The sequence below is a fragment of the Pelophylax lessonae genome (assembly GCF_965119305.1).
Source record: "Pelophylax lessonae genome assembly, chromosome: 11".
In the NCBI taxonomy this organism is placed as follows: domain Eukaryota; kingdom Metazoa; phylum Chordata; class Amphibia; order Anura; family Ranidae; genus Pelophylax; species Pelophylax lessonae.
Window position 1 is genome coordinate 213,440,060 of NC_138778.1, and position 26,323 is coordinate 213,466,382.

Genomic DNA, 26,323 nt, shown 5'->3' on the forward strand with positions numbered 1-26,323 from the left:
AATTAGGAGGGGAAGGTTTGAGTATATAACTAGGAGGGGGAGAGGAAGGTATATATATATATATTATTAGGGAGGGGGAGGTGTACATATATATTATTGGGGGGGAGGTGTAAATATATTATTATGGAGGGGGGAGGGGAAGGTCTACATATATATTATTGGGGGGGAGGGGGAAGGTGTATATATATATTATTATGGAGGGGGGAGGGGAATGTGTACATATATATTATTAGGAGGAAGGGGAAGGTGTATATATATTATTATGGAGGGGGGAGGGGAAGGGGTACATATATATTATTAGGAGGAAGGGGAAGGTGTATATATAAATATATATATTAGTAGGGAAGGAGGGGGGAGGGGAAGGTGTATGTATATATATATTTATATATATTATTAGGAGGGGGAGGGGAAGGCCGCACTCACCCCTCTCTCTCTCTCCCGTTATCCCCGGAGGCCGGAGTCGCGGAGGATTGTGGGAGTGACGTGTCGGGCGCAGTGACCCGGATCCAGGTGTCGCTGTTCGGGGGATTCTCGGCACTCGGGTCACTAAGGGGTGTGGTCAGGCACCGTGCTATGTATCGGCTGTCCAATTCCCGGCCCGGGGGCCTGCTTCTGTCACTGGCCTCCCCCGTTCCTGCCTCTTCCAATATGGCGGCCTCCTCCCCTCTGCCACAACCAGCATGGCGGCGCCCGGAGGAGGACTTCCGGCCGGGATGGGGAGAGCTGCGGGCCCCGGGATCATCGTACTGCTCCTCATAGGGCTGAATGTGGAGGGGGGAGCCGGGGAACCGTCCGGATATCTTCTCTACTGTCCGTGTATGGGTGAGAGAGAAGGGGGGACACTGACCTCTGACCCTATAGAGAGAGAAGGGGGGGCACTGACCTCTGACCCTATAGAGAGAGAAGGGGGGACACTGACCTCTGACCCTATAGAGAGAGAAAGGGGGACACTGACCTCTGACCCTACAGAGAGAGAAGGGGGGACACTGACCTCTGACCCTACAGAGAGAGAAGGGGGGACACTGACCTCTGACCCTACAGAGAGAGAAAGGGGGACACTGACCTCTGACCCTACAGAGAGAGAAAGGGGGACACTGACCTCTGACCCTACAGAGAGAGAAGAGGGGACACTGACCTCTGACCCAACAGAGAGAGAAGGGGGGACACTGACCTCTGACCCTACAGAGAGAGAAGGGGGGACACTGACCTCTGACCCTATAGAGAGAGAAGGGAGGACACTGACCTCTGACCCTACAGAGAGAGAAGGGGGGACACTGACCTCTGACCCTACAGAGAGAGAAGGGGGGACACTGACCTCTGACCCTACAGAGAGAGAAGGGGGGACACTGACCTCTGACCCTACAGAGAGAGAAGGGGGGACACTGACCTCTGACCCTACAGAGAGAGAAGGGGGGACACTGACCTCTGACCCTACAGACAGAGAAGGGGGGACACTGACCTCTGACCCTATAGAGAGAGAAGGGGGGACACTGACCTCTGACCCTACAGAGAGAGAAGGGGGGACACTGACCTCTGACCCTACAGAGAGAGAAGGGGGGACACTGACCTCTGACCCTATAGAGAGAGAAGGGGGGACACTGACCTCTGACCCTATAGAGAGAGAAGAGGGGACACTGACCTCTGACCCTACAGAGAGAGAAGGGGGGACACTGACCTCTGACCCTATAGAGAGAGAAGGGAGGACACTAACCTCTGACCCTACAGAGAGAGAAGAGGGGACACTGACCTCTGACCCTACAGAGAGAGAAGGGGGGACACTGACCTCTGACCCTACAGAGAGAGAAGGGGGGACACTGACCTCTGACCCTACAGAGAGAGAAGGGGGGACACTGACCTCTGACCCTACAGAGAGAGAAGGGGGGACACTGACCTCTGACCCTACAGAGAGAGAAGGGGGGACACTGACCTCTGACCCTACAGAGAGAGAAGGGGGGACACTGACCTCTGACCCTACAGAGAGAGAAGGGGGGACACTGACCTCTGACCCTACAGAGAGAGAAGGGGGGACACTGACCTCTGACCCTATAGAGAGAGAAGGGAGGACACTGACCTCTGACCCTACAGAGAGAGAAGAGGGGACACTGACCTCTGACCCTACAGAGAGAGAAGGGGGGACACTGACCTCTGACCCTACAGAGAGAGAAGGGGGGACACTGACCTCTGACCCTACAGAGAGAGAAGAGGGGACACTGACCTCTGACCCTATAGAGAGAGAAGGGGGGACACTGACCTCTGACCCTACAGAGAGAGAAGGGGGGACACTGACCTCTGACCCTACAGAGAGAGAAGGGGGGACACTGACCTCTGACCCTATAGAGAGAGAAGGGGGGAAACTGACCTCTGACCCTATAGAGAGAGAAGGGAGCACACTGACCTCTGACCCTACAGAGAGAGAAGGGGGGACACTGACCTCTGACCCTATAGAGAGAGAAGGGGGGAAACTGACCTCTGACCCTATAGAGAGAGAAGGGAGGACACTGACCTCTGACCCTACAGAGAGAGAAGGGGGGACACTGACCTCTGACCCTACAGAGAGAGAAGGGGGGACACTGACCTCTGACCCTGTAGAGAGAGAAGGGGGGGCACTGACCTCTGACCCTATAGAGAGAGAAGGGGGGACACTGACCTCTGACCCTACAGAGAGAGAAGGGGGGACACTGACCTCTGACCCTACAGAGAGAGAAGGGGGACACTGACCTCTGACCCTATAGAGAGAGAAGGGGGGAAACTGACCTCTGACCCTATAGAGAGAGAAGGGAGCACACTGACCTCTGACCCTACAGAGAGAGAAGGGGGGACACTGACCTCTGACCCTATAGAGAGAGAAGGGGGGAAACTGACCTCTGACCCTACAGAGAGAGAAGGGAGGACACTGACCTCTGACCCTACAGAGAGAGAAGGGGGGACACTGACCTCTGACCCTATAGAGAGAGAAGGGGGGACACTGACCTCTGACCCTATAGAGAGAGAAGGGGGACACTGACCTCTGACCCTATAGAGAGAGAAGGGAGGACACTGACCTCTGACCCTATAGAGAGAGAAGAGGGGACACTGACCTCTGACCCTATAGAGAGAGAAGGGGGGACACTGACCTCTGACCCTACAGAGAGAGAATGGGGGACACTGACCTCTGACCCTATAGAGAGAGAAGGGGGGGACACTGACCTCTGACCCTATAGAGAGAGAAGGGGGGGACACTGACCTCTGACCCTATAGAGAGAGAAGAGGGGACACTGACCTCTGACCCTACAGAGAGAGAAGAGGGGACACTGACCTCTGACCCTACAGAGAGAAGGGGGACACTGACCTCTGACCCTACAGAGAGGGGGAGGGGACACTGACCTCTGACCCTACAGAGAGAGAAGAGGGGGACACTGACCTCTGACCCTACAGAGAGAAGAGGGGACTCTGACCCTACAGAGAGAAGGGGGGACACTGACCTTTGACCCTACAGAGAGGGGACACTGACCTCTGACCCTACAGAGAGAGAAGGGGGGACACTGACCTCTGACCCTATAGAGGGAGAAGGAGGGACACTGACCTCTGACCCTATAGAGAGAGAAGGGGGGACACTGACCTCTGACCCTATAGAGAGAGAAGGGGTGACACTGACCTCTGACCCTACAGAGAGAGGAGGGACACTGACCTCTGACCCTACAGACAAAGAAGGAGGGACACTGATCTCTGACCCTGCAGAGAGAGAAGGGGGGACACTGACCTCTGATCCTATAAAGAGAAAAGGGGGGGCACTGACCTTATAGAAAAGGGGGGACACTGACCTCTCACCCTATAGAAAGGGGGACACTAATCTAAGACCCTATAGAGAGAGAAGGGGGACACTGACCCTTTAAAAAGGGGGAAGGACACTGACCTCAGACCCTATAGAGAAGGGGTACACTGACCTCAGACCCTATAGAGAGGAGGGGGGACACTGACCTCTAAACCTATAGTGAGAGAAAGGGGGGGGACTGACCTCTGGCACTATATAGATAAGGGGGGCACTGACCCTATAGAAAAGGGGGTAACACTGACCTCTGACCCTATAGAGAGGGGACACTAACCTGTGACCCTATAGAAAAGGGGGGCTCTGTACCCTGACCCCAGAGAGAGAAGGGGGGACACTGACCTCTGACCCTATAGAGAGAAAGGGGGGCACTGACCTCTGACCCTATAGAGAGAGAAAGGGGGGGCTCTGACTCTATAGAGAGAGGGGGGCCACTGACCTCTGACCCTACAGAGAGAGAAGAAGGGAAACTGACCTCTGACCCTACAGAGAGAGAAGGGGGGCACTGATCTCTGACCCTATAAAGAGAAAAGGGGGGGCACCGACCTTATAGAAAAGGGGGGACACTGACCTCTCACCCTATAGAAAGGGGGACACTAATCTAAGACCCTATAGAGAGAGAAGGGGGGACACTGACCTCTGACCCTACAGAGAGAGAAGGAGGGACACTGACCTCTGACCCTACAGAGAGAGAAGGGGGGCACTGATCTCTGACCCTATAAAGAGAAAAGGGGGGGCACTGACCTTATAGAAAAGGGGGGACACTAATCTCTCACCCTATAGAAAGGGGGACACTAATCTAAGACCCTATAGAGAGAGAAGGGGGGGACACTGACCCTTTAAAAAGGGGGAAGGACACTGACCTCAGACCCTATAGAGAAGGGGGACACTGAACTCAGACCCTATAGAGAGGAGGGGGGACACTGACCTCTGACCCTATAGAGAGAGAAAGGGGCGGCTCTGACTCTAGAGAGAGGGGGGACACTGACCTCTGACCCTATAGAGAGAAGGGGGACACTGACATCTGACCCTATAGAGAGAAGGGGGACACTGACCCTATAGAAAAGGGGGGGCACTGGCCTCTGACCTTATAGAGAGAAAAGAGAGGACACTGACCTATGACCCTATAGAGAGAGAAAGGGGGGAGGACACTGAGCTCTGACCCTATAGAGAGAGAAAGGGGGACACTGAGCTCTGACCCTATAGAGAGAGAAAGGGGGGGGGACACTGACCTCAGACCCTAAAGAGAGAGAGGAGGGGGGGGACACTGACCTCAGACCCTATATAGAGGGGGACACTGACCTCTGACCCTATAGAGAGAAGGGGGGGGACACTGACCTCTAACCCTATAGTGAGAGAAAGGGGGGGGGGACACTGACCTCTGGCACTATATAGAGAAGGGGGGACACACCCTATAGAAAAGGGGGAACAATGACCTCTGACCCTATAGAGAGGGGGACACTAACCTGTGACCCTATAGAAAAGGGGGCACTGACTTCTGACCCTAATAGAGAGAGAAGGGGGACACTGACCTCTGACCATGTAGAGAGAGAAATGGGGGGCCTCTGACCCTATAGAGAGAGAAAGGAGGGACACTGACCTCTGACCCTATAGAGAGAAGGGGGACACTGACCTCTGACCTTATAGAGAGAAAAGGGAGGATACTGACCTCTGATGCTATAGAGAGAGAAAGGGGGACACTGATCTCTGATGCTATAGAGAAAGGGGGGTCACTGACCTCTGACCCTATAGAGGGGGGGGGGGGGCACTGACCTGTAAATCTACAGATATTGGGGGTTCTGTGTATTAAGCATACCATAGTGCTCTTAGTACATAATATTCAATTTGTGAAGCTGTACACAGGGATAGTGGCTTCGTTGTTGGCTGCCCTGGGAGCCCATTCGCCATTTATGGTGATTTTAGTGTGCTAGGGAGCCCATTCACAGTCTTCTGCTGCTCCTTGTCTTTGCACCGTACTCCCATCACTTCTCATATTTATCATTCTCTGTATTTATATAAAATTGGATTTTTTATGCTCAGTGAATGATCGGCACACCCTGCTCAGCCTAATCCGAGATGGGTGGAGAGGTCCCTGTACTCCCGGCACCATGGTGACCATTGTGTCCTCCACCCTCCTCTCCCCTCCAGGGATTTCCTCCTGCCAGAACTGCTCTTCACAGCCCAGATTAGTTAGGAAAAGAAGCAGTGTAGAATGTGATGGGAAATCCAATATTTTAGAGTTGTCACCAAAACAGGAATAAAGGGATCTCTTTTCAATGGGGACATCTGAAAAAAATGGACATTAGACGAAGGAGAGTTGGAGGAAGGAGCAAAGTCCTTCAGCAGTATAGAGCATTTCAGGAGAGGAGTGTTAAGCCCCGTACACACATACTGATCGTCGGCCGAACGATCGGCCGTCTTTTGTCCAGGGCTGTCCTGTCGGTTGAAAAGTGCTAAAGACTGCATACAAATTTTGTCGGCCAACAACAGCCGACTGCAGAAGTGATGTCATGTGATGGTTGACTTTCCTTGTCTTTTTTCTTCTCTGAGCATGCCCAGTCTTGCTAATCTGCTGATTGTTGGCCGAATTCTGTACTGACTGGCGAACAATCGGCCGTTCTGGTGACGGCCAACAAAAATTTTAACGTCTGCACGACAGATTCTGTTCGGCCGAAAATGCGCTGTCGGAAGCATCATACTAACAAGCCTACAATCGGCCGAATGGTCGTCGGCCGAATATTTACGGCCGACAATCGGTACGTGTGTACGGGGCTTTAGGTAGGGGAAGTACAAGAGTCCTCCAGCAGTGCAGAGAATTTCAGGAGAGGAGAGTTAGAAGAAGGAGCAGAGTCCTCCAGCAGTGCAGAGTATTTCAGGAGAGGTAAGGAAGATACAGGAAGGAGCAGAGTCCTCCAGTAGCACAGAGTATTTCAGGAGAGGAGAGTTAGAAGTAGGAGCAGAGTCCTCCAGTAGTGCAGAGTATTTCAGGAGAGGAGAGCTAGAAGAAGGAGCAGAGTCCTCCAGTAGTGCAGAGTATTTCAGGAGAGGAGAGCTAGCTACAGGAAGGAGCAGAGTCCTCCAGTAGTGCAGAGTATTTCAGGAGAGGAGAGCTAGCTACAGGAAGGAGCAGAGTCCTCCAGTAGCACAGAGTATTTCAGGAGAGGAGAGTTAGAAGAAGGAGCAGAGTCCTCCAGTAGTGCAGAGTATTTCAGGAGAGGAGAGTTAGAAGAAGGAGCAGAGTCCTCCAGTAGTGCAGAGTATTTCAGGAGAGGAGAGCTAGAAGAAGGAGCAGAGTCCTCCAGTAGTGCAGAGTATTTCAGGAGAGGAGAGCTAGAAGAAGGAGCAGAGTCCTCCAGTAGTGCAGAGTATTTCAGGAGAGGAGAGCTAGATACAGGAAGGAGCAGAGTCCTCCAATAGCACAGATTATTTAAGGAGAGGAGCATTAGAGGAAGGAGCAGAGTCCTTTAACCGGTTGCCGACTGCGCACAGTATATTTACTGCGGCAGTCGGCCCCGGCCAGGCAGAGTGACGTAGGTCTACGTCGCTCGCCTGTCACTCCTTCTAGAGCCAATAGCGGGCAGGCGCGCGCCCGCCTCGGCTCGTTCACGGAGGAGTGCGGGAGTGTGACTAGCGGACCCGATGTCCGCCGGTCACACTACGATCGCCGGTACAGCGGGAGAAAGACAGAGCGGCTTATGTAAACAAGCCGCCTGTTAGTTCTCCCTGTGTAAAAGTGAAGATCCGACAGTTCTACTATGTAGAACTGTTGATCTTTGTTTTTACACTAGGAGACCTGTCCCTGCACAGTTAGAATCACGCCCCTAGGACACACTTAACCCCTCCCTGTCCAATACTGTTAACCCCTTCCCTGCCAGTGTCATTTTTGCAGTAACAGTGCATATATATAGCACTGATTACTGCAGTAATGTCACTGGCACCCCCAAAAGTGTCAAAAATGTCAGTCAAGGGTCCGATCTGTCCGCCGCAATGTCGCAGTACCGCAAAAAAAATCGCAGATCGCCGCCATTACTCGTTAAAAAAAAAAAACACCAAAAATGACAAAAATCTTTCCCTTTGTTAGTAAACGTGATAACTTTTGCGCAAACCAATCAAAATATGCTTTTTGTGATTTTTTTTACCAAACATAGGTAGCGTAAAACAAATTGGCCGAAAATGTTAAAAAATTTTGATTTTTACATTTTTTTTGGGGGGAATTTCATATAAAAAAAAGTGAAAAATATTGTTGTTTTTGCAAAAATTACGCTCTTTTTTTGTTTATAGCGCGTGATCAAAAAATCGCACAGGTGATCAAATACCACCAAAAGAAAGCTCTGTTTGTGGGAAAAAAAGGACGTCAAATTCGTTTAGGTACGGCGTCGCACGACCGCGCAATTGTCCGTTAAAGTCACGCAGTAAAAAATCACAAAAAACCCCCTGGTCTTTTAGCAGGAAAATCCTCCGGTGGTAAAGTGGTTAACAGTGCAGAGTATTTCAGGAGAGTTGGAGGAAGGAGCAGAGTCCTGCAGCAGTGCAGAGTATTTCAGGAAAGAAGAGTTATAGAGGAAAGAGCAGAGTCCTCCAGCAGTATAGAGTATTTCAGGCAATGAGAGTTAGAGGAAGGAACAGAGTCCTCCAGCAGTGCAAATTATTTCAGGAGAGAAGAGTTGGATAGAGGAAGGAACAGAGTCCTCCAGAACTGCAGAGTATTTCAGGAGAGGAGGGTGAGATAGAGGAAGAAGCAGAGTCCTCCAGCCCTCAGGTGTGTCAGGAGGGAGGAGCTTCTCCTGCTGAGAATCTGAAGCTGCTCCAGGTGATCTGTGTGAGAAATCTATCCCAGCCCTCCTGGCTCCTTCCTGGGGCAGCCATGGGGGGCAGCGTGGCCTCTCCTGCTGGGAGCTAGCAGCCATCCCCTGGGCTGATGGGTGACATACCTGCTCCTCTACAAGCCATGACTGGTGATCTCTCTGCACCTGGTGAGGATGAAGGTGCCAAGTCCATTCTGGAGCGAGTGGTGGCCAAGATTAAGGTCCTGAATGAGGAGAGAGACAAGATCTACAAGCTCAGAGCGGAGTTGAAATGTCTGTGAAAGCAGCGTGAGGGCTTGTATAGCCAGAACCGTGGAACCATGGATTCAGGAATCCAATTGGCTAATGTCTGGGTGGAACACAAGGAAACCATTGTGGCCATGATGGAAGGCAGAGATGGGCCTTTCAAGGAGAAGTTTTGTAATGACCGGAGATTTACAAGGATGGCAAAGGTGGAGGAGGAGACCCCCAGTTCTGACCCCTTATCCCCTCAGGGTGAGGTAAGCAGCCCATTGCCTTCTCAGGGCTCAGGAGGCATGCTGAGACTGATCCAGGCAATGGAGTCCCCAATGCGGGGAGATCAGCTGGTGTTTGGTGGTGAGGAGAACTTACTTGACAATGTGCCTGATAAGGTAAAGCCTATTAAGCCCCAAGTAATGGATAAAACTATTTTTGTGCCATTTAGCACCATGACGAATACTGAGGGTTTGCCCAATGACACCCAGGCTGGTAACTTTATATCCAGCAATTCTTTGCCTGCTGATGTTTCCTCTCAGGAAAAACTGCATTTAAAAAATAAAATTTCAGCTGAGGGACTTCAAGTGCCAGCAGAACCTATTAACCCCTCCTTTTGCTGAGCCCAAAGCTTTTTGTCCAGTCACAGCTGCTGAGCAGGACTCTACAGCACAACATCAGGAGACATGTGGTACTGCAGCAGAAACTGTGACTTTACCTGATGCAATTGTTCCAGTACAAGTGTGATGGACCATCCCACCAATATGTGTGTAATGGACAATCGTACCCATATAGGTGTAATGGACAACCCCGCTGGCTCAGTCCAAGCAGTTAAGAATAATAATAATATTATACAGGCTAAAATTACATCAGTGTGGGGCCTTGGTCCTGATAAGCCTACATTTGCTCAGGTGGTGCGCCGTGCTCCCGGCAATATTATCAATCCAGGGCTACAGCCAAAGAGGAACTCCGCTTCCAAGCAGGGTTTTCCACCACAAGCTGCCACTTTGAGCACCCCTGGATCTGGTCTTGGGTCTCTAGCTTCTGCTGGGGGTCCAAGGCATAATGTAGTCATTCTTAAATGGGAAGGTGGTGCAATCCCTTCAGCACGGCGTGGGGTGGTAGACATGATTTTGGAGATAGGTTTTGGGGCAAAAGACCTCTATGCCCTAATACACGTAGCCGGGAGTACACAATTAGCTTGACCAGATTGTCTTGACTTGTTCTGAGAACAATATGAGGCTCTGTGCAGGTCAAGACCCCAATGGGAAGGTCTGGCACAAGTTGCTGTTTCACAAAGGTCAACTGTAAAAAAGATAACTATCATCCTCACTAATGAGAGTGTTCCTGCTCGGGACCTAGAGGTCTGGTTAAAGAATTATGGTGAGGTTTTGACAAGGCCAGATAAAATCCTTGATGAACATGGCATCTGGACTGGGGGTTGGTCGGTAAAGGTCAGGTTGGCCAGGGATGGGAATGCTGTCCGTCACCTGCCGTCCTCAGCTTTCATAGGGAGGGAAAGGATGACTATTTTCTATCCTGGTCAGCCAAAGCTGTGTCACTGCTGTGGAGAAAAGGGGCATTTTAGCTCCTCTTGTTCAGCATTAATGTTCAGTGTGTCGGGGACAGGGTCATGTGGCAAGTGACTGCACCCAGATGATAAGGTGCAACCTGTACCTGCGCCTTGGCCACCCCTAGAGCCGATGTCCGGAAGCCTGGCACAATATAAGGAAAGAGGTAATAGATGAACTGTTAAAGCTGGACAGGTTGGAGGATGAGGCCCCTGGTGTACCATCCTCCTCTGCGGTGATTGACTCCCCTGGTCCTGTCTGTCTCTGTGTCCCCTAAGCTTACTGTGAACTCGCTCCTCTTATTTAAGAACCTTCCAAGCCTGTGCCCCCCGAGTCAGTTATCCCCCATGAGTCTCCCCTCCTAAGTCTGACTTAAAGGAAGGCCCACCCCCCCCCCCCTCCCAGGAGTGGTAGAGGGTCCCAAAAAGGCTGCTTCTTGTGTAAAGAAGTCTTCTGTGAAGACTTCAACGAAAAAAGCAAGAGATGAAAACATCTCTGAGTCTGATCTGCAGTACCTGGAGGAGAGAAGGAAGGTTGTGAGGTTGGAAGAGACAGGCCGTGAGGACGGAACAGGGACAGGAAGCCCCAGTGCCCGTCTCAAACAGTTATAGGGCTTCTACTTTGGATATTTCCTCATCTGGGGCTTCCTCAGAGCAAAGTTCAGATTCTGAAATGGAGTTGGAGGAGGCCTCAAGAAAGAGAGAGGCTTCTGGTGATGAGCAGCAGAGGGGAGCTAAGAAGCAACCCACGCAAGTACCCAAATAGCGGTTCCCCCTCTGTTAAAAGTGGTGACAATAAATGTCACCAGCATTAAGTCAGTATGGCACTTTTCCACTGCAAGTATCGGCTTGGCTCTATTTGGCCATGCTTGGCCCGGTTTGCTTTTCCACTGCTGGTACCGCATGGTACGGTGTTGGAACGGTTCGGTACGGTTTGGTATGGTTTGCTTTTCCACTAAAGTAGTACTAAAGTTAAGTGGGTGGGATAACAATGATTCTCTGACCAATCAGTGGCTAGTAGTGACTGCATACAAAGGATTGTGGAATATGGTACCGGTATGGTACCTCTTGGAACCACAATCGAGGTGGTACTGTTTTAGAGAGCCGTACCGTTCGGTTCCATGTAGTGGAAAAGCGCCACCGTACCATACCGAACCGTTCCTACACCGTACCATGCGGTACCAGCAGTGGAAAAGCACAAAAGCGAGCCGAACCGTTCGGTTCCATGCAGTGGAAAAGCCCCAATGACCTTCTTTTTGTTCAGCCAATTAGATGATGAAATTTTATTTTTGCAACAGACTAGGCTCACCTCCTAGGCAGATATTCATATGGCCAAGAGAGAGTGGAGTTATGGTCCATCTTACTGGTCTCTTGCGGCCGAGCCTTGTGGCAGTGTTGTTTAAAACAGGCATGGTAACTGTCCTGCGGTTATTGAGGTGGAGATTTGGGAGATGTATGGTCTTTGACGTTCTTGTGGGAGGGCAGGACCTGCTGCGCCTAATTAATGTTTATGGACCGCACACAAAGAGGGGCAGTAGAGTTCTCTGATCACTGTATGCTATCTTTGGTCTTGAATGCTTCTGACTTTCCTCAAAAGGGCAAGGGCATCTGGAGATTAAATTTGACTCTCCTCGAGGAAGGACATGCTAGAGAATCCTTTGAGGAATTCATTCAGGCACAGGTGACCATCCTGAACTTTTGTAGCAGCAAGGCTGAGATGGGAGCTGACCAAAAAGAGGATTGCTGGATTCCTCAGGGGCCTAGCCAATAAAAAACAGTTTGATAGATACATGACCTACTAACGTTTGCGGAGAAAGCTGCATATTCTGGTCTCAAGAGGAGGAGATCCTAGGGCAATCTCTGTGAAAATCCTCAGGAGCTGTCAATATGACCGGCATGTCTCTGGTTCTGGGGAGGGACTATGGGAAGTACCACTCGCCTGACCCTTACCAGAACTGCAAACTAGGTGTAGCTGGTAAGACGATCATTAGCCTTAAGAATAGTACAGGTTCCTTGACCAATTGCAGATCAGGGATCCTGGAAATCGTAAGGTCTTTTTATGCTGAACTTCTTTGGAGGAAAGAGCTTGACCCAGACCAAGATGGAAAGCTTTTTGGACTCTACTCCAGGTCTAAATGGTGGAGATGTCCCATTGATGAATTTGACAGAGGAGATCACAGTTGAAGAGGTGATCGGGGCCATTAAACAGCTTGCCATCAAAAAGTCACCTGGACCGGATGGTCTGACGGCTGAGTTTTACAAATCCTTTAAGTCTATTCTGGCCCCACATTTGGTAGAGGTTTTTAACAGTTGCCTTACTGAGGGAATGCTTCCCCCTTCCATGAGACGCTCCGCTATGATTCTTCTTTCAAAAGGTAAAGATCCTTCGATGATTGAGAATTGGCGCCCCATCAGCCTTCTCGATGTCGATAGAAAGATGCTAGCGAAGATATTTTTCTGGCGCCTATCGGCAGTAGCAAAGTCTTTGCTTTCTCCCCATCAGCACTGTTTGATGCAGGGTAGGAGCACCTTCACAGCGGTTTTAGCTGTCCGGGAGGCCTTAGAGTAGAGCAGGGCTGCAGGCTGGGGAAAGTATTTACTGGCGTTGGATCAGGCAAAGGCTTTCTGGATGGGAAAGGAAGGCGAGGGGTTTGATTTCCCGGACACCTTTCCAGTGCCCCAGGAAAAAAATAAGATACTAGGCACTGAATTTGGACCCAGTGATTATGGTCTCAAAAACTGAGAAGGCAGGCTGGAAGTTGCCAATATTAAGGTGGTCAGCTGGAGGAGATGGAAGTTATCTCTGAAGGGAAAGAATTGATCTGATTAAGACTTCTGATACCGATCTTCTTGTTTGTCAGCTTTATCTGCATCTTGCCAGTGTCTCTCTGTGCTAGGATCTATAGTGTGTTCTTCTGGATGCTGTGGGGGAACAGACTGAACCTCATCAAGAGGAATGTCCCCTATCTATCCAGGAGGGAGGGTGGCTTAGGTATAATCAACCCCGTTCTTTTCTTTTCACTGCTATTTCTAAAGTTTTAACATTGGTAATATACTTGCACAGGGCTTGACAAATTTGCCTGAAATCTAGGAGCCAGCTAAAAAAGTTAGGAGCCAGTTTTTTTTTTTTTAAACTAACAACCAAGCTTTATTTAATAAAACGGATACTAAATTTACACATAAATACGACTAGAACCCCACTCTCCTCTATAGCGCAATTGGATGGAAACAGACTATCTCTCTTTTTCCATCCGATGCCATCTGATCCGATCCTCAGATTACCGCTCCATAGAGGAGAATGAGGGGTCCGATCAGGTCTGTCTGAAAAACTGTCAGGCGGACCCGATCAGACAGCCCGTGTGAAAGGGGCCTTCGGCTGTGGCACGGCGATGAGGAAAAAAAAAAAATATATATATATATATTATATAACATTTTTTTTTTTTAATAAGAATTGAAAAAAAAAAAAAGAATGTTTATATTTATTTATTTATATATATATATTATAAACATTCTTTTTTTTTTTCAATTCTTATTAAAAAAAAATGATATATATCTATATCATATATTTTTTTTTTATAAGAATTGAAAAAAAAAAAAAAAAAAGGTTTTTTTTTTTTTTAATAATTAAAAAAAAAAAGAAAAAATGTATTATTATTTATTTTTTTTTAATTTAAAAAATAAATTAATAATAATAAAAACACTCCCTGTCCACTTACCTTTAAGCAAAGGTAACTGGAGAGAGAGATGAAGCCTGCAAAAACTTCCCATCTCCTTCCAAAGAGCAGATAAGAAGGAAGGCATTGAAAGCATGCATTACTCCCGGCCACCACAAGAGGGCGCCAGTTCCCCTAGCCTCTCATCTAACAGAAGAAGGCCGAAAAGCCGGGGCCTCAATTTATGGATGGCGTGGAAGTCCGTGCACTCGGGAAAGAAGGTGGGGGCGCAAAAGGGACAGGACAGCTCCTGCAGGGCCCCCCAGGCGCCAGGTCGCTAATTCTAGTCGCAAATGCGACCTGGCGCCCGGGGTTTGTCGAGGCCTGTACTTGCAGTGGAACCTCCTGGATGGGCAGGCATGTTTAGCTCTTGGTTTAGGCCTTTTCTATGACTTTGGGAAGAAGGTGGCCAAGTGGAGAATCTCAGGGGTCATCGTGGCCAGCTTCCAGCCTATGTCGCGCTGTGTCTGACGTTGCTGCAGCAGTGGCGATTGTCAGCTGAAGATCTCAGATCCACTCCAAGGAAAGTCCTTATGAGCCGAGTCTTGAGCAAAGTCTTTAATGACCCACTGGCCTTAAGGGATTGCCCAGGCCCAACTTTGAAGGAAGGGTTAAGACTGATTATTTGGCTAGAGTCCAATTTAAATTTAGGGATCTGGCCTGGTTGTGCTGCCATGGGAGGCTCTATGTTCGGGGCAAATTGAAGTACCGTAGTGAAATGGATCTTGTTTGTCCTCGGGAGGAATGTGCAGGTGAGGAGGAGACTATGGGCCATTTCCTGCTTCGCTGCCCTTTTAACATAGAGGTATACAAACAGGTGAGTGGGTGTACGGAGCATTCAATACCGGTGGGGGCTTTTGTTTGGATACACTTTTTTTTAGTTAGCTTAGTAGTCCGTTATTACACATGGAACGCACAATGTCAGGTCACCACTCGGCATAAAATCCTTCCTGTTCAGGTGGTGGTGTGTGACGTTCTGCATGATGTGGGAAAGATTCGGGTGCTTGAGAGAGACAAGTGGGGTTAGGGGGCTTGGCTGAAGGCGTGGAGGGGTTTCAAGCCTCCCTGACTGCCAGGAGTCTCTTTCCCAGGTGGCTGTCTGTCTCTTATCACCCTAGATTTTTTTTTCCTTATGCTTAATTTTTGATAAATGGCTGCATACATAGGTGATGGGTTGTGCCTCTCAGGCCCTCTCTGCTGCTTTATGTAAATAGTTTTCAAAAAACTTTTGGTATTGGACTATGTGTATATTGTATTTTATATATTCTGAACATGGATGTGTATTTCTTTGTTTTCTGTTGAAGTATTGTACTATGGTTTTGTTTTTTACTTTTGTATAAAAATTGTTGCTGATTATTTTCAATAAAAGATCAGCAGAGTTATGCAGCAGTGCAGAGTATTTCATGAGAGCAGAGTCAGAGGAAGGAGCAGAGTCCTCCAGCAGTGCAGAGTATTTCAGGAGAGGAGAGTTATAGAGGAAGGAGCAGAGTCCTCCAGCAGTGCAGAGTATTTCAGGAGAGGAGAGTTATAGAGGAAGGAACAGTCCTCCAGCAGTGTGGAGTATTTCAGGAGAGGAGAGTTGGAGGAAGGAGCAGAGTCCTCCAGCAGTGCAGAGTATTTCAGGAGAGGAGAGTTGGAGGAAGGAGCAGAGTCCTCCAGCAGTACAGAGTATTTCAGGAGAGGGGAGTTGGAGGAAGGAACAGAGTCCTCCAGCAGTACAGAGTATTTCAGGAGAGGAGAGTTGGAGGAAGGAGCAGAGTCCTCCAGCAGTACAGAGTATTTCAGGAGAGGGGAGTTGGAGGAAGGAACAGAGTCCTCCAGCAGTACAGAGTATTTCAGGAGAGGAGAGTTAGATAGAGGAAGGAGCAGAGTCCTCCAGCAGTACAGAGTATTTCAGGAGAGGAGAGTTAGTAGGAGGAGACAGTCATTCATAGGATAGTATGATGAGGTTCCTCGTAGTCGGTTGCAGGTAGGGTTGCAGTGTAAACCATGTTCTAGCATCTGATATGTTGTGCTTTTTGCGCAGGACGTTTTGGCAATCAGGCGGATCATTTCCTCGGTACTTTGGCGTTTGCAAAGTTGGTGAACCGGACTCTGGTGGTCCCTCCCTGGGTTGTGTATAATCATCATCGCCCTCCTTTCAGCAATGTGAGTACTGGAGACACTATTATAATGTCAGAATGATTATAATAAAGAAACATACAGTAGATGACATTTTACAGATAAACTACAACCTAGGAACTGACTTTAAAGCGTTTGTTACCCCGACACTTCATATTCCCGATATGTGTCTGTTGTACCATGTACCTGTATGAGAAAGTCCCCTGTTCTTTGTATTTCTTCCTTTATGTGAAATCCCTGCTGTTCCTGCCAGTCCCTCTGCTTTCCTATTAAAAACTGACCACGCTAAGCAGGAAAGCACACCATGGTCAGTTCTCTAGCTATGCTGGGATTTCAGCCTGCTCTCCTGTAATGATGAGACTTGCCCTGACACGCCCCCGCTGCATATCTATTCACTGGGAAGCTCAGTGTGTTGCTGTTTCTCCTACCCCAGCTCTCATGCAGCTGAGAATAGAGGGAATGTAATCACTTATAATAAAGGAAAAGAAAGGTATTTATGATGTATTTTTTTATATCTATACGAAAATGTTTTGCCTTTAATTTCAAATTGAAACGAAATGGGTTGTTTTACAAGGTGATCGTTTACAATCACTTTATTTGATCTATAATGGCAAACGTCTGCTAGGAACATATATGGGTGTACGGCAATGTGCCGATGGTTATGTCAGAATCTTTACCGCTAACATGCGGTTGTTGCGGGGTGCCCCTTTATCCAGATTTAGGTGCAAGTCCCTTTAACTCAACTCCCCACAATCCTCTGGGCTCCCAGCATCCCCTGAGCTCCAGGACACGCCCAGGGGGTGTAAATGCCAGCTCCTCCCAGCTTCCTGTGTTCAGAGAGATCCTGCCTGATGGGACAGCAGTGAGTGGGCAAGTGAGCTGTCCCCAGGTGCTGGGTCCTCCCCTGTTATGTCTGGTGTGCGGGCCACCAGCAGTGAGCACAAGAGCACGCAGTGTCTGTCCGAGCCCCGGTCACTGGAGAGGACTCTGTTACAGTCCATTCGGAGAAGCTGTCCATGCTGTGGGATGGTCCTATCTTCAGCCCCCAGAGCCACCTGACTAAAGTCAGCATCAGCAGTGCCAGTGTGAAGTCTGTGCCAGCAGGAAATCCCCTCAGCTCACAGCCTGTTGAATGAACGATTACTATCTTGGACATGTGAGATTCTTTACTCTCTATTCTATCAGTAAACTGAACTAAGAACACTCTGCTGCCATCCAACGGCCATTAGTAGAACTACGGTATAATTGTTTTCATATGTTCTAACCCTGTTTTCCCTACTGTTCATATTACCGTTTTGTACTAGAAACCCCTGTTCACATGATCTCTTGTGTAATCTAAGTTGATTTCCATTGTTAAGTAAAGTAGAAATTGAACATCACCACTGGTCTGATCATTTGGTCGATACTGTTACATGGTCACACCACTATATATATATATATATATATATATATATATATATATATATATATATATATAATATACACAGTGCCTTGCGAAAGTATTCAGTCCCCTTGAACTTTGCGACCTTTTGCCACATTTCAGGCTTCAAACATAAAGATATAAAACTGTAATTTTTCGTGAAGAATCAACAAGTGGGACACAATCATGAAGTGGAACGAAATTTATTGGATATTTCAAACTTTTTTAACAAATAAAAAACTGAAAAATTGGGCGTGCAAAATTATTCAGCCCCCTTAAGTTAATACTTTGTAGCGCCACCTTTTGCTGTGATTACAGCTGTAAGTCACTTATGGTATGTCTCTATCCGATTTGCACATCGAGAGACTGAAATTTTTGCCCATTCCTCCTTGCAAAACAGCTCGAGCTCAGTGAGGTTGGATGGAGAGCATTTGTGAACAGCAGTTTTCAGTTCTTTCCACAGATTCTCGATTGGATTCAGGTCTGGACTTTGACTTGGCCATCCTAACACCTAGATATGTTTATTTGTGAACCATTCCATTGTAGATTTTGCTTTATGTTTTGGATCATTGTCTTGTTGGAAGACAAATCTCCGTCCCAGTCTCAGGTCTTTTGCAGACTCCATCAGGTTTTCTTCCAGAATGGTCCTGTATTTGGCTCCATCCATCTTCCCATCAATTTTAACCATCTTCCCTGTCCCTGCTGAAGAAAAGCAGGCCCAAACCATGATGCTGCCACCACCATGTTTGACAGTGGGGATGGTGTGTTCAGGGTGATGAGCTGTGTTGCTTTCACGCCAAACATAACGTTTTGCATTGTTGCCAAAAAGTTCGATTTTGGTTTCATCTGACCAGAGCACCTTCTTCCACATGTTTGGTGTCTCCCAGGTGGCTTGTGGCAAACTTTAAATGACACTTTTTATGGATATCTTTAAGAAATGGCTTTCTTCTTGCCACTCTTCCATAAAGGCCAGATTTGTGCAGTATACGACTGATTGTTGTCCTATGGACAGAGTCTCCCACCTCAGCTGTAGATCTCTGCAGTTCATCCAGAGTGATCATGGGCCTCTTGGCTGCATCTCTGATCAGTCTTCTCCTTGTATGAGCTGAAAGTTTAGAGGGACGGCCAGGTCTTCGTAGATTTGCAGTGGTCTGATACTCCTTCCATTTCAATATTATCGCTTGCACAGTACTCCTTGGGATGTTTAAAGCTTGGGAAATCTTTTTGCATCCAAATCCGGCTTTAAACTTCTCCACAACAGTATCTTGGACCTGCCTGGTGTGTTCCTTGTTCTTCATGATGCTCTCTGCACTTTAAACGGACCTCTGAGACTATCACAGTGCAGGTGCATTTATACGGAGACTTGATTACACACAGGTGGATTCTATTTATCATCATTAGTCATTTAGGTCAACATTGGATCATTCAGAGATCCTCACTGAACTTCTGGAGAGAGTTTGCTGCACTGAAAGTAAAGGGGCTGAATATTTTTGCACGCCCAATCATGATTGTGACCCACTTGTTGATTCTTCACAAAAAATTACAGTTTTATATCTTTATGTTTGAAGCCTGAAATGTGGCAAAAGGTTGAAAAGTTCAAGGGGGCCGAATAATTTCGCAAGGCACTGTGTATGTGTGTGTGTGTGTGTGTGTGTGTGTGTGTGTGTGTGTATATGTATATATATATATATATATATATATATATATATATTTGGATTTAATCACAGCACTTCCCCAATGGCTGATAATCTTCCTGTTTTCCAGGTTCACGTTCCCTATAAGGAGTTCTTCCAGTTGGCTCCTCTACGAAAGTATCACCGAGTGGTCAGCATGGAGGAGTTCATGGAGAAGCTGGCCCCCAAACTTTGGCCTGCCGACAAGCGTGTGGCCTATTGCTTCACAACGGCGGCCCAGAGGAGCCCTGACAAACAGTCCTGTCCAATGAAGGTGAATGAAGAGTACCTGTCAGGCAGACAGTAACATCAGTCAGTAACCCAATGCTATCCAGAAAGTCTGAATGTTTATGGGATGTATTTAACCACTTGAACCCCAGAAGGTTCTACCCCCCCCCCCCTTAATGACCAGGCCATTTTTTGCGATACAGCACTGCGTTACTTTAACTGACAATTGTGCGGTCGTGCAACGCTGTACCCAAATAGAATTGGGTACAGATCCTCACAGGCTGTGCAGAGGTTTTGATGATTATTTCTTTTTTTTTTTTGTAAGGACGGCAACCCATTTGGTCCATTTTGGGATCACTTTCACATCGATTTTATCCGCTCCGAGCTCTTTGATGGGATTAACTTCAGCACTTATTACAAAGACGCTTGGATGAGCAGGTAAGCTGAATGCTTTGTCTATGGCAGGGTTGTCTAACTCCATTTAATCTTGGGCCGTATCGGCATTCTGATCGCCCTCAAAGCCTGTTATATCTGTAGCCCCCCACCATCACCCTCCCTTACATCACAGTGCACCCCCTTACCTTGTGCTGCTGCTGCCAAGAAGTAGCTGGGGGTGGAGCTAGAAAGCAGAAACTGCAGGATCTGGAGGAGGACCAGAGGAGGGCTGGAGGCAGCTGCATGAATGCTCAATGCTGAGGCCAGAGATTATGTAAATGAAGGGGTGCTGCGACTGCACAGAGAGGTGCAGGATCTGTAGGGGGAGTTCTGTCCTCCTCTCTGCTTCTGAGACATGGTGGGGGCAGTGATGAGGAAGGTGCAGCAGCTGCAAGAGAGGTGCAAGGGCCTCAAGCTGCCTGCGCGCGATCACCCCCTAGCTGCCTGTGCGTGACCCATGTATACGGCAGTCCGCGCAGGAGCGGCTGCCTGCCACAGTAGAACTGTGGTAGGCGGTTGTAAAGTGGTTAACGCTCACTTGCTGTACATGCAACCTTGGGCTGCTGAGGAACCTTTCAGGCTTTAGGGCTACCGGCTCCCGATTATCTGACCGACCACTGTGACAGCCATTTACAGTAGTCACATTGGGGTTAATATTGGCACTCAAGGTAGAGTACAAAGAAAGGAACAATTGGTTGCTCTCACACGCCCATTCATCAGCACATAAAATCTTCACCTTTCCATCTCCCCGTACACTTGAAAAAGGAGTGCGCATGCCCAGTGGGGCCGTCGCGCATGCTCTGAAACGCGTTGTTCCCCTTCCGCCTGTTTGGTGATGTCACGACCTACGTTGCAGTCCAAGCTGGTCCTACAGTCAGCCAACCCGGAAGACGCAGAATGCAGGCACTCTCCTCCCCTCCAGCTACCATCTAGGCCTCGGTCCTGGATCATGGACACACCACGCTACGCCACCATCTGATCCTTTTCCATCTGATCAGCCTTAATTGAACTACTCCATGTGAGTGTGCATTTGTGGAGTTTAAATATCCAATAAATATTACTGCACTTAGAGGCGCTCTTCTTGTCTCTCCTTTTACCTCCATCTACAGTAGTCCCATGAACAGGCAGTCCTTCCCTTTACTGCTCCCTGTGCGGAAAGACCCATTTAATTACTTCCTGTCTGCGCTATAGTGGAAAGACGCTTACAACCCAGGCTTATATAAAAGAAAAAGAACAGGGCACAAACCCTGCGTGTGTTCATAGGATAGAAACACATAAATACTCAATAGTGCGATACACCATTAATATGAAGAAACAGTCAATAAAAATAAGTGTGACCATACAATCAAAGTAATATATAAAAAGGATACCCCTCAGAGTCCTCCCTTGCATCAGAGAATTCCCTCAGAGTCCTCCCTTGCATCAGGGAATTCCCTCAGAGTCCTTCCTTGCATCAGAGAATTCCCTCAGAGTCCTCCCTTGCATCAGGGAATTCCCTCAGAGTCCTTCCTTGCATCAGGGAATTCCCTCAGAGTCCTCCCTTGCATCAGGGAATTCCCTCAGAGTTCTCCCTTGCATCAGGAAATTCCCTCAGAGTCCTCTCTTACATCAGGGAACCCTCGCAGAGTCCTCTCTTACATCAGGGAACCCCCTCAAAGTCCTCCCTTACATCAGGGAACCCCCTCAGAGTCCTCCCTTACATCAGGGAACCCCCTCAGAGTCCTCCTTTACATCAAGGACCCCATCAGGTTCGCTTACATAAGGAATGAAGATCACAAACAGCCCCTGCTAACCCTAAAGTGATTGTAAACGTTCGTTTTTTTTTTTGTTTGTTTGTTTTTTTCTTCTTTCTTTCTTTCTTTCTTTCTTTTGTATGTATTACTACAGAATTTTTTTTTATTTTTTTTTTATTGGGAGGATGCATGTGATCAGCACAGGGCCAATCGGCACTGTCCAGACAGAGGGTCAGGGGTCATACAGCCTCATAGGATAGTCAGAGGAGAATGAAAACTCCTCCTACACGCTTTAACCAGACACTAATAAAAGTCAAAAGACTGATATATACTGCTAATGAGAAAAGGTATTTAGTAGTTTATATTTAATGAAAAAAATGCATTTCCATGTTCTGTGTACTGTGGGGGAGCGGATATAGTGACTGCAGGGTCCTGGGTTTAGTAACCCTTTAAGTTTACTGTTTATGTATCTTGATAGAACAATCTACAGATGGCGCTTTTTCTGCTGTTTTATCAGGTATCCTTCTTCTACACACCCGGTTCTGGCTCTCCCCGGAGCCCCTGCACAGTTTCCTGTCCTGGAAGAGCATCGAGGGTTGCAGAAATATATAGTATGGTCCAAAAAGATTGTTGAAGAGGGGGACAAGCACATCCAGAACTTACTCATTAGACCCTTTATGGGGGTTCATCTGAGGATTGGATCGGACTGGGTAGGTGATGACATTCAGTATAAAGGTTATTTATGCTTTGACAGTCTAACCAATCCTCCTCCATTGCAGCATATTATTAGATGTGAAAGGACGGGTAAACTTTAAAGCTCATTCAAAAGTGATATTGTTTCATTTCAGTTTCCAGTTAGTATAAGATGTTGTATTATCTTCCTGTAATTCCCTACACAGACTGAGAGAAGGTGGGAGACTTCTGTGAACCAATAAGACGAGTTGTTCGTTTTTTATACTTGGAGCTTGCAGGGGATGGCAATGTAATAATTAGTGTAGTGACCATCAGTCAAGGTCCAGTCAGATGGCTGGGGGCGTGTCTGTGACCAAGCTGTTTGTCTTCACTGCATTGGGGAAAAATAAGGTCATAGACTTTGCCCTGCTCTTTGCTGATGTGCCTGGATCACAAAACCCACCATACAGAATCACAGACCCTATGGCACTTAACCACTTTAAGACCAGGCCTTTTCCTGACATTTGTTTTTTACAAGTAAAAACCATTTTTTTTGCTAGAAAATTACTTAGTGTCCCCCAAACATTTTATATATATATATATATATATATATATATATATATACACACAGTGCATTGCGAAAGTATTCGGCCCCCTTGAACTTTTCGACCTTTTGCCACATTTCAGGCTTCAAACATAAAGATATAAAACTGTAATTTTTTGTGAAGAATCAACAAGTGGGACACAATCATGAAGTGGAACGAAATTTATTGGATATTTCAAACTTTGTTAACAAATAAAAAAAGCTGAAAAATTGGGCGTGCAAAATTATTCAGCCCCCTTAAGATAATACTTTGTAGCGCCACCTTTTGCTGCGATTACAGCTGTAAGTCGCTTGGGGTATGTCTCTATCAGTTTTGCACATCGAGAGACTGAAATTTTTGCCCATTCCTCCTTGCAAAACAGCTCGAGCTCAGTGAGGTTGGATGGAGAGCGTTTGTGAACAGCAGTTTTCAGTTCTTTCCACAGATTCTCGATTGGATTCAGGTCTGGACTTTGACTTGGCCATTCTAACACCTGGGCATGTTTATTTGTGAACCATTCCATTGTAGATTTTGCTTTATGTTTTGGATCATTGTCTTGTTGGAAGACAAATCTCCGTCCCAGTCTCAGGTCTTTTGCAGACTCCATCAGGTTTTCTTCCAGAATTGTCCTGATGGAGTTATATATATATATATATATATATATATATATATATACTTATTTATTTTTTTATTTAACAGAGGCCCTAGAGAATATAATTGTGGTTGCGGCAATATTTTATGTCCTATTGTATATGCGCAGCAGCCTTTCTTTTTTGGAAAAAATACACTTCAATAAAAAAAAAAAAAACAGAACAGTAATGTTAACCCATTTGGTATAATGTGAAAGATGATGTTACGACGAGTAAATAGATACCTAAAATGTCATGCTTTAAAATTTTGCACACTCGTGGAATGGCAACAAACTATGTTATTTTAAACTCTCAATAGGCGACGCTTTAAACAATTTTACAGGTTACCTGTTAGGAGTTACAGAGGAAGTCCAGTGCTAGAATTATTGCTCTCACTCGAACGATCATGGCAATACCTCACATGTGTGGTGCGAACACCGTTTACACATGTGAGCTCTACTTACATATGCGTTTGCTACTTTTTATTTATTTATTTTTTTTAAATGTTTTTCTTTATTTTATTTTTTTCGCACTTTTATTACGATAATAGAAATAAGTACGACAGATCCTCTTATTGAGAGATCTGGGATCAAATAGACCCCAGATCTCTCATTTGCCTTTTAAAAGGAAAAAATATATATTTTACCCCCCCCCCCCCCTTCTTGCCCAGGCCAATTTTCAGCTTTCAGCGCTCTCGTACTTTGAATGATAATTACATTTTTATCATTTTTTTTCCACACAAATAGAGCTTTCTTTTGGTGGTATTTAATCACTACTGTTTTTTTTTTCTTTTTTTTACACTACAAATTAAAGACAGAAATGTTTGAAAAAAAAATAAGTTTTACTTAGTTTCCTTTATAAAATTTTGCAAATAAGTAACTTTTCTTCATAAATTTTGAAGAAACTATACATTTCTTTGCTAAAAATAACCCAAATCCATATACAGGTATACCCCACTTTTAAGTACACAATAGGACCAGAGCATGTATGTAAAACAAAAATGTACTTTAAAGTGAAACAATACCTTTTTTCACAATGTATGTAAATACTTTAGCTGTATGGGAAATCTTGGTCAGCTTGACATGGCACTGCTCCTGGTTTTTACCATTTAATATTGGCGTCTATGGGAAATCTTGGTCAGCTTGGCATGACACTGCTTCCGAACCATAAGGGACAGGGACACCAAACTTGGGGAGCACCTAGAGGGTACCCAGGACATGGTATATTACCTAGGCTAGCTGGTCTACCCCAAATTGGATATGTTGTAGTTCTGGGTCCCCTTAAAGGAGTTGTAAAGTCAGTGAGGTTTTATTATCTTAATGCATTAAGATAGCCTTCTGTATGCAGCAGCCCCCCCCCTCCAGCACCCCCTAATACTTATGAGCTTCATCTCTATCCAGCGATATCCATGGCCGTCCTGGGACTCTCCCTCCTGATTGGCTGAGATACGGCCGCAGCGCCATTGGCTTCCGCGGTTGTCAATCAAAGTCAGTGAACCAATCAGGAGAGGGGGCGCGAACGGCAGCTCCATGTCTGAATGGACACACGGAGCTGCAGCTCGGCTCAGGTGCCCCCATAGCAAGCTGCTTGCTGTGGGGGCACTCGATAGAAGGGAGGGGCCAGGAGCAGGAATGAGGGACCGAGGAGGATCCAGGCTGCTCTATGCAAAACCAACTACACAGAGTAGGTAAGTATAACATGTTTGTTATTTATTTATTTTTTTAAACGACCCTGATGTAAGGCGGGGGGGGGGGGGGGGCGGGACTCTGATGAGCTGAGGAATGTGGAATTTCTGCAGTAGGTAAATCTTATCCTTTCATTTATAGAAGGGATTTTCCTGAGTATTAGGAAAGTGATTCATATTTGCCGGTCAGTAAAGATTTGTTGTTTCCTCTGCAGGTAAATGCTTGTAAGATGGTGAGCGACGGCACAGCCGGTCCCCATTTCATGGCCTCTCCGCAGTGCGTCGGCTATGACCGCCAAAAGGCCACGCCCCTCACTATGAACATGTGTCTCCCGGACCTCCGAGAGATCAGACGTGCCGTGACCCTCTGGGTGAAGAAGACCAAATCCAGATCCGTGTATGTGGCCACTGACTCCGCCTCCCACACCGCCGAGTTACAGAGAGCCTTGGGGAAGGAGGTATGAGGTTCCTGGTAGGCCCCTTCCAGTGCTGATCACATGTTGTCTTCCAGCTCCTGAGTGTGCACGACTTTCCCAAACCATGGCCCCCAAATACTGACTTTTTCTTTTTTCCTTGTTCCCCTCCAGGTGAAGGTGGTCAGCCTCCAGCCAGAAGTAGCCCAGATCGACCTCTACATCCTGGGCCAGAGCGACCATTTCATCGGCAACTGCGTCTCGTCCTTCACCGCCTTCGTGAAGCGGGAACGGGACCTACAGGGGAAGCCGTCCTCCTTCTTCGGGATGGACTCGCCTGGCCGGAGTCAGGATGAGTTGTAAACCGGACGGGGAGATGTGACACATTCCTTAATAAATGACTTTTTAAAGAGACTTTAAGGGGTGAAATAATCGAGGGGGGGGAATGTGACACATTCCTTAACAAATTTATTTTTAAAGAGACTTTAAGCAGTGAAATAATCGAGGGGGGGGAGGTGTACAAGGACGGGACAGAGTTACCCCGTAGTGATCATTAATAGCCCTCTGCCCAGGACTAAGGCCTGCGCCATTTAAAATTAAAGAG

At 47.2% G+C, this 26,323-nt stretch overlaps 1 protein-coding gene across 1 annotated transcript; it reads left to right on the forward strand.

Annotated features, from left to right (window-relative positions):
* The first annotated feature begins 441 nt into the window (after nt 1-441).
* Nucleotides 442-26,157, forward strand: POFUT1 (protein O-fucosyltransferase 1). Its single transcript, XM_082271670.1, has 7 exons — nt 442-822; nt 16,154-16,275; nt 19,433-19,615; nt 19,895-20,007; nt 22,255-22,447; nt 25,522-25,764; nt 25,894-26,157. Exons 1-7 carry the CDS (start codon nt 681-683, stop codon nt 26,080-26,082), a joined length of 1,185 nt encoding a protein of 394 aa, XP_082127796.1. The 5' UTR covers nt 442-680; the 3' UTR covers nt 26,083-26,157.
* Nucleotides 26,158-26,323: the final 166 nt, after the last annotated feature.

What these genes read in the sequence shown, in the direction of transcription:
- POFUT1 (XM_082271670.1), top strand. Translation starts at nt 681, where the DNA reads ATGGCGGCGCCCGGAGGAGGACTTCCGGCCGGGATGGGGAGAGCTGCG. An exon ending in TGAGGATTGGATCGGACTGG is followed by an intron (nt 22,448 to 25,521) that starts GTAGGTGATGAC and finishes TTTCCTCTGCAG; the next exon opens with GTAAATGCTTGTAAGATGGT. An exon ending in AGAGAGCCTTGGGGAAGGAG is followed by an intron (nt 25,765 to 25,893) that starts GTATGAGGTTCC and finishes GTTCCCCTCCAG; the next exon opens with GTGAAGGTGGTCAGCCTCCA.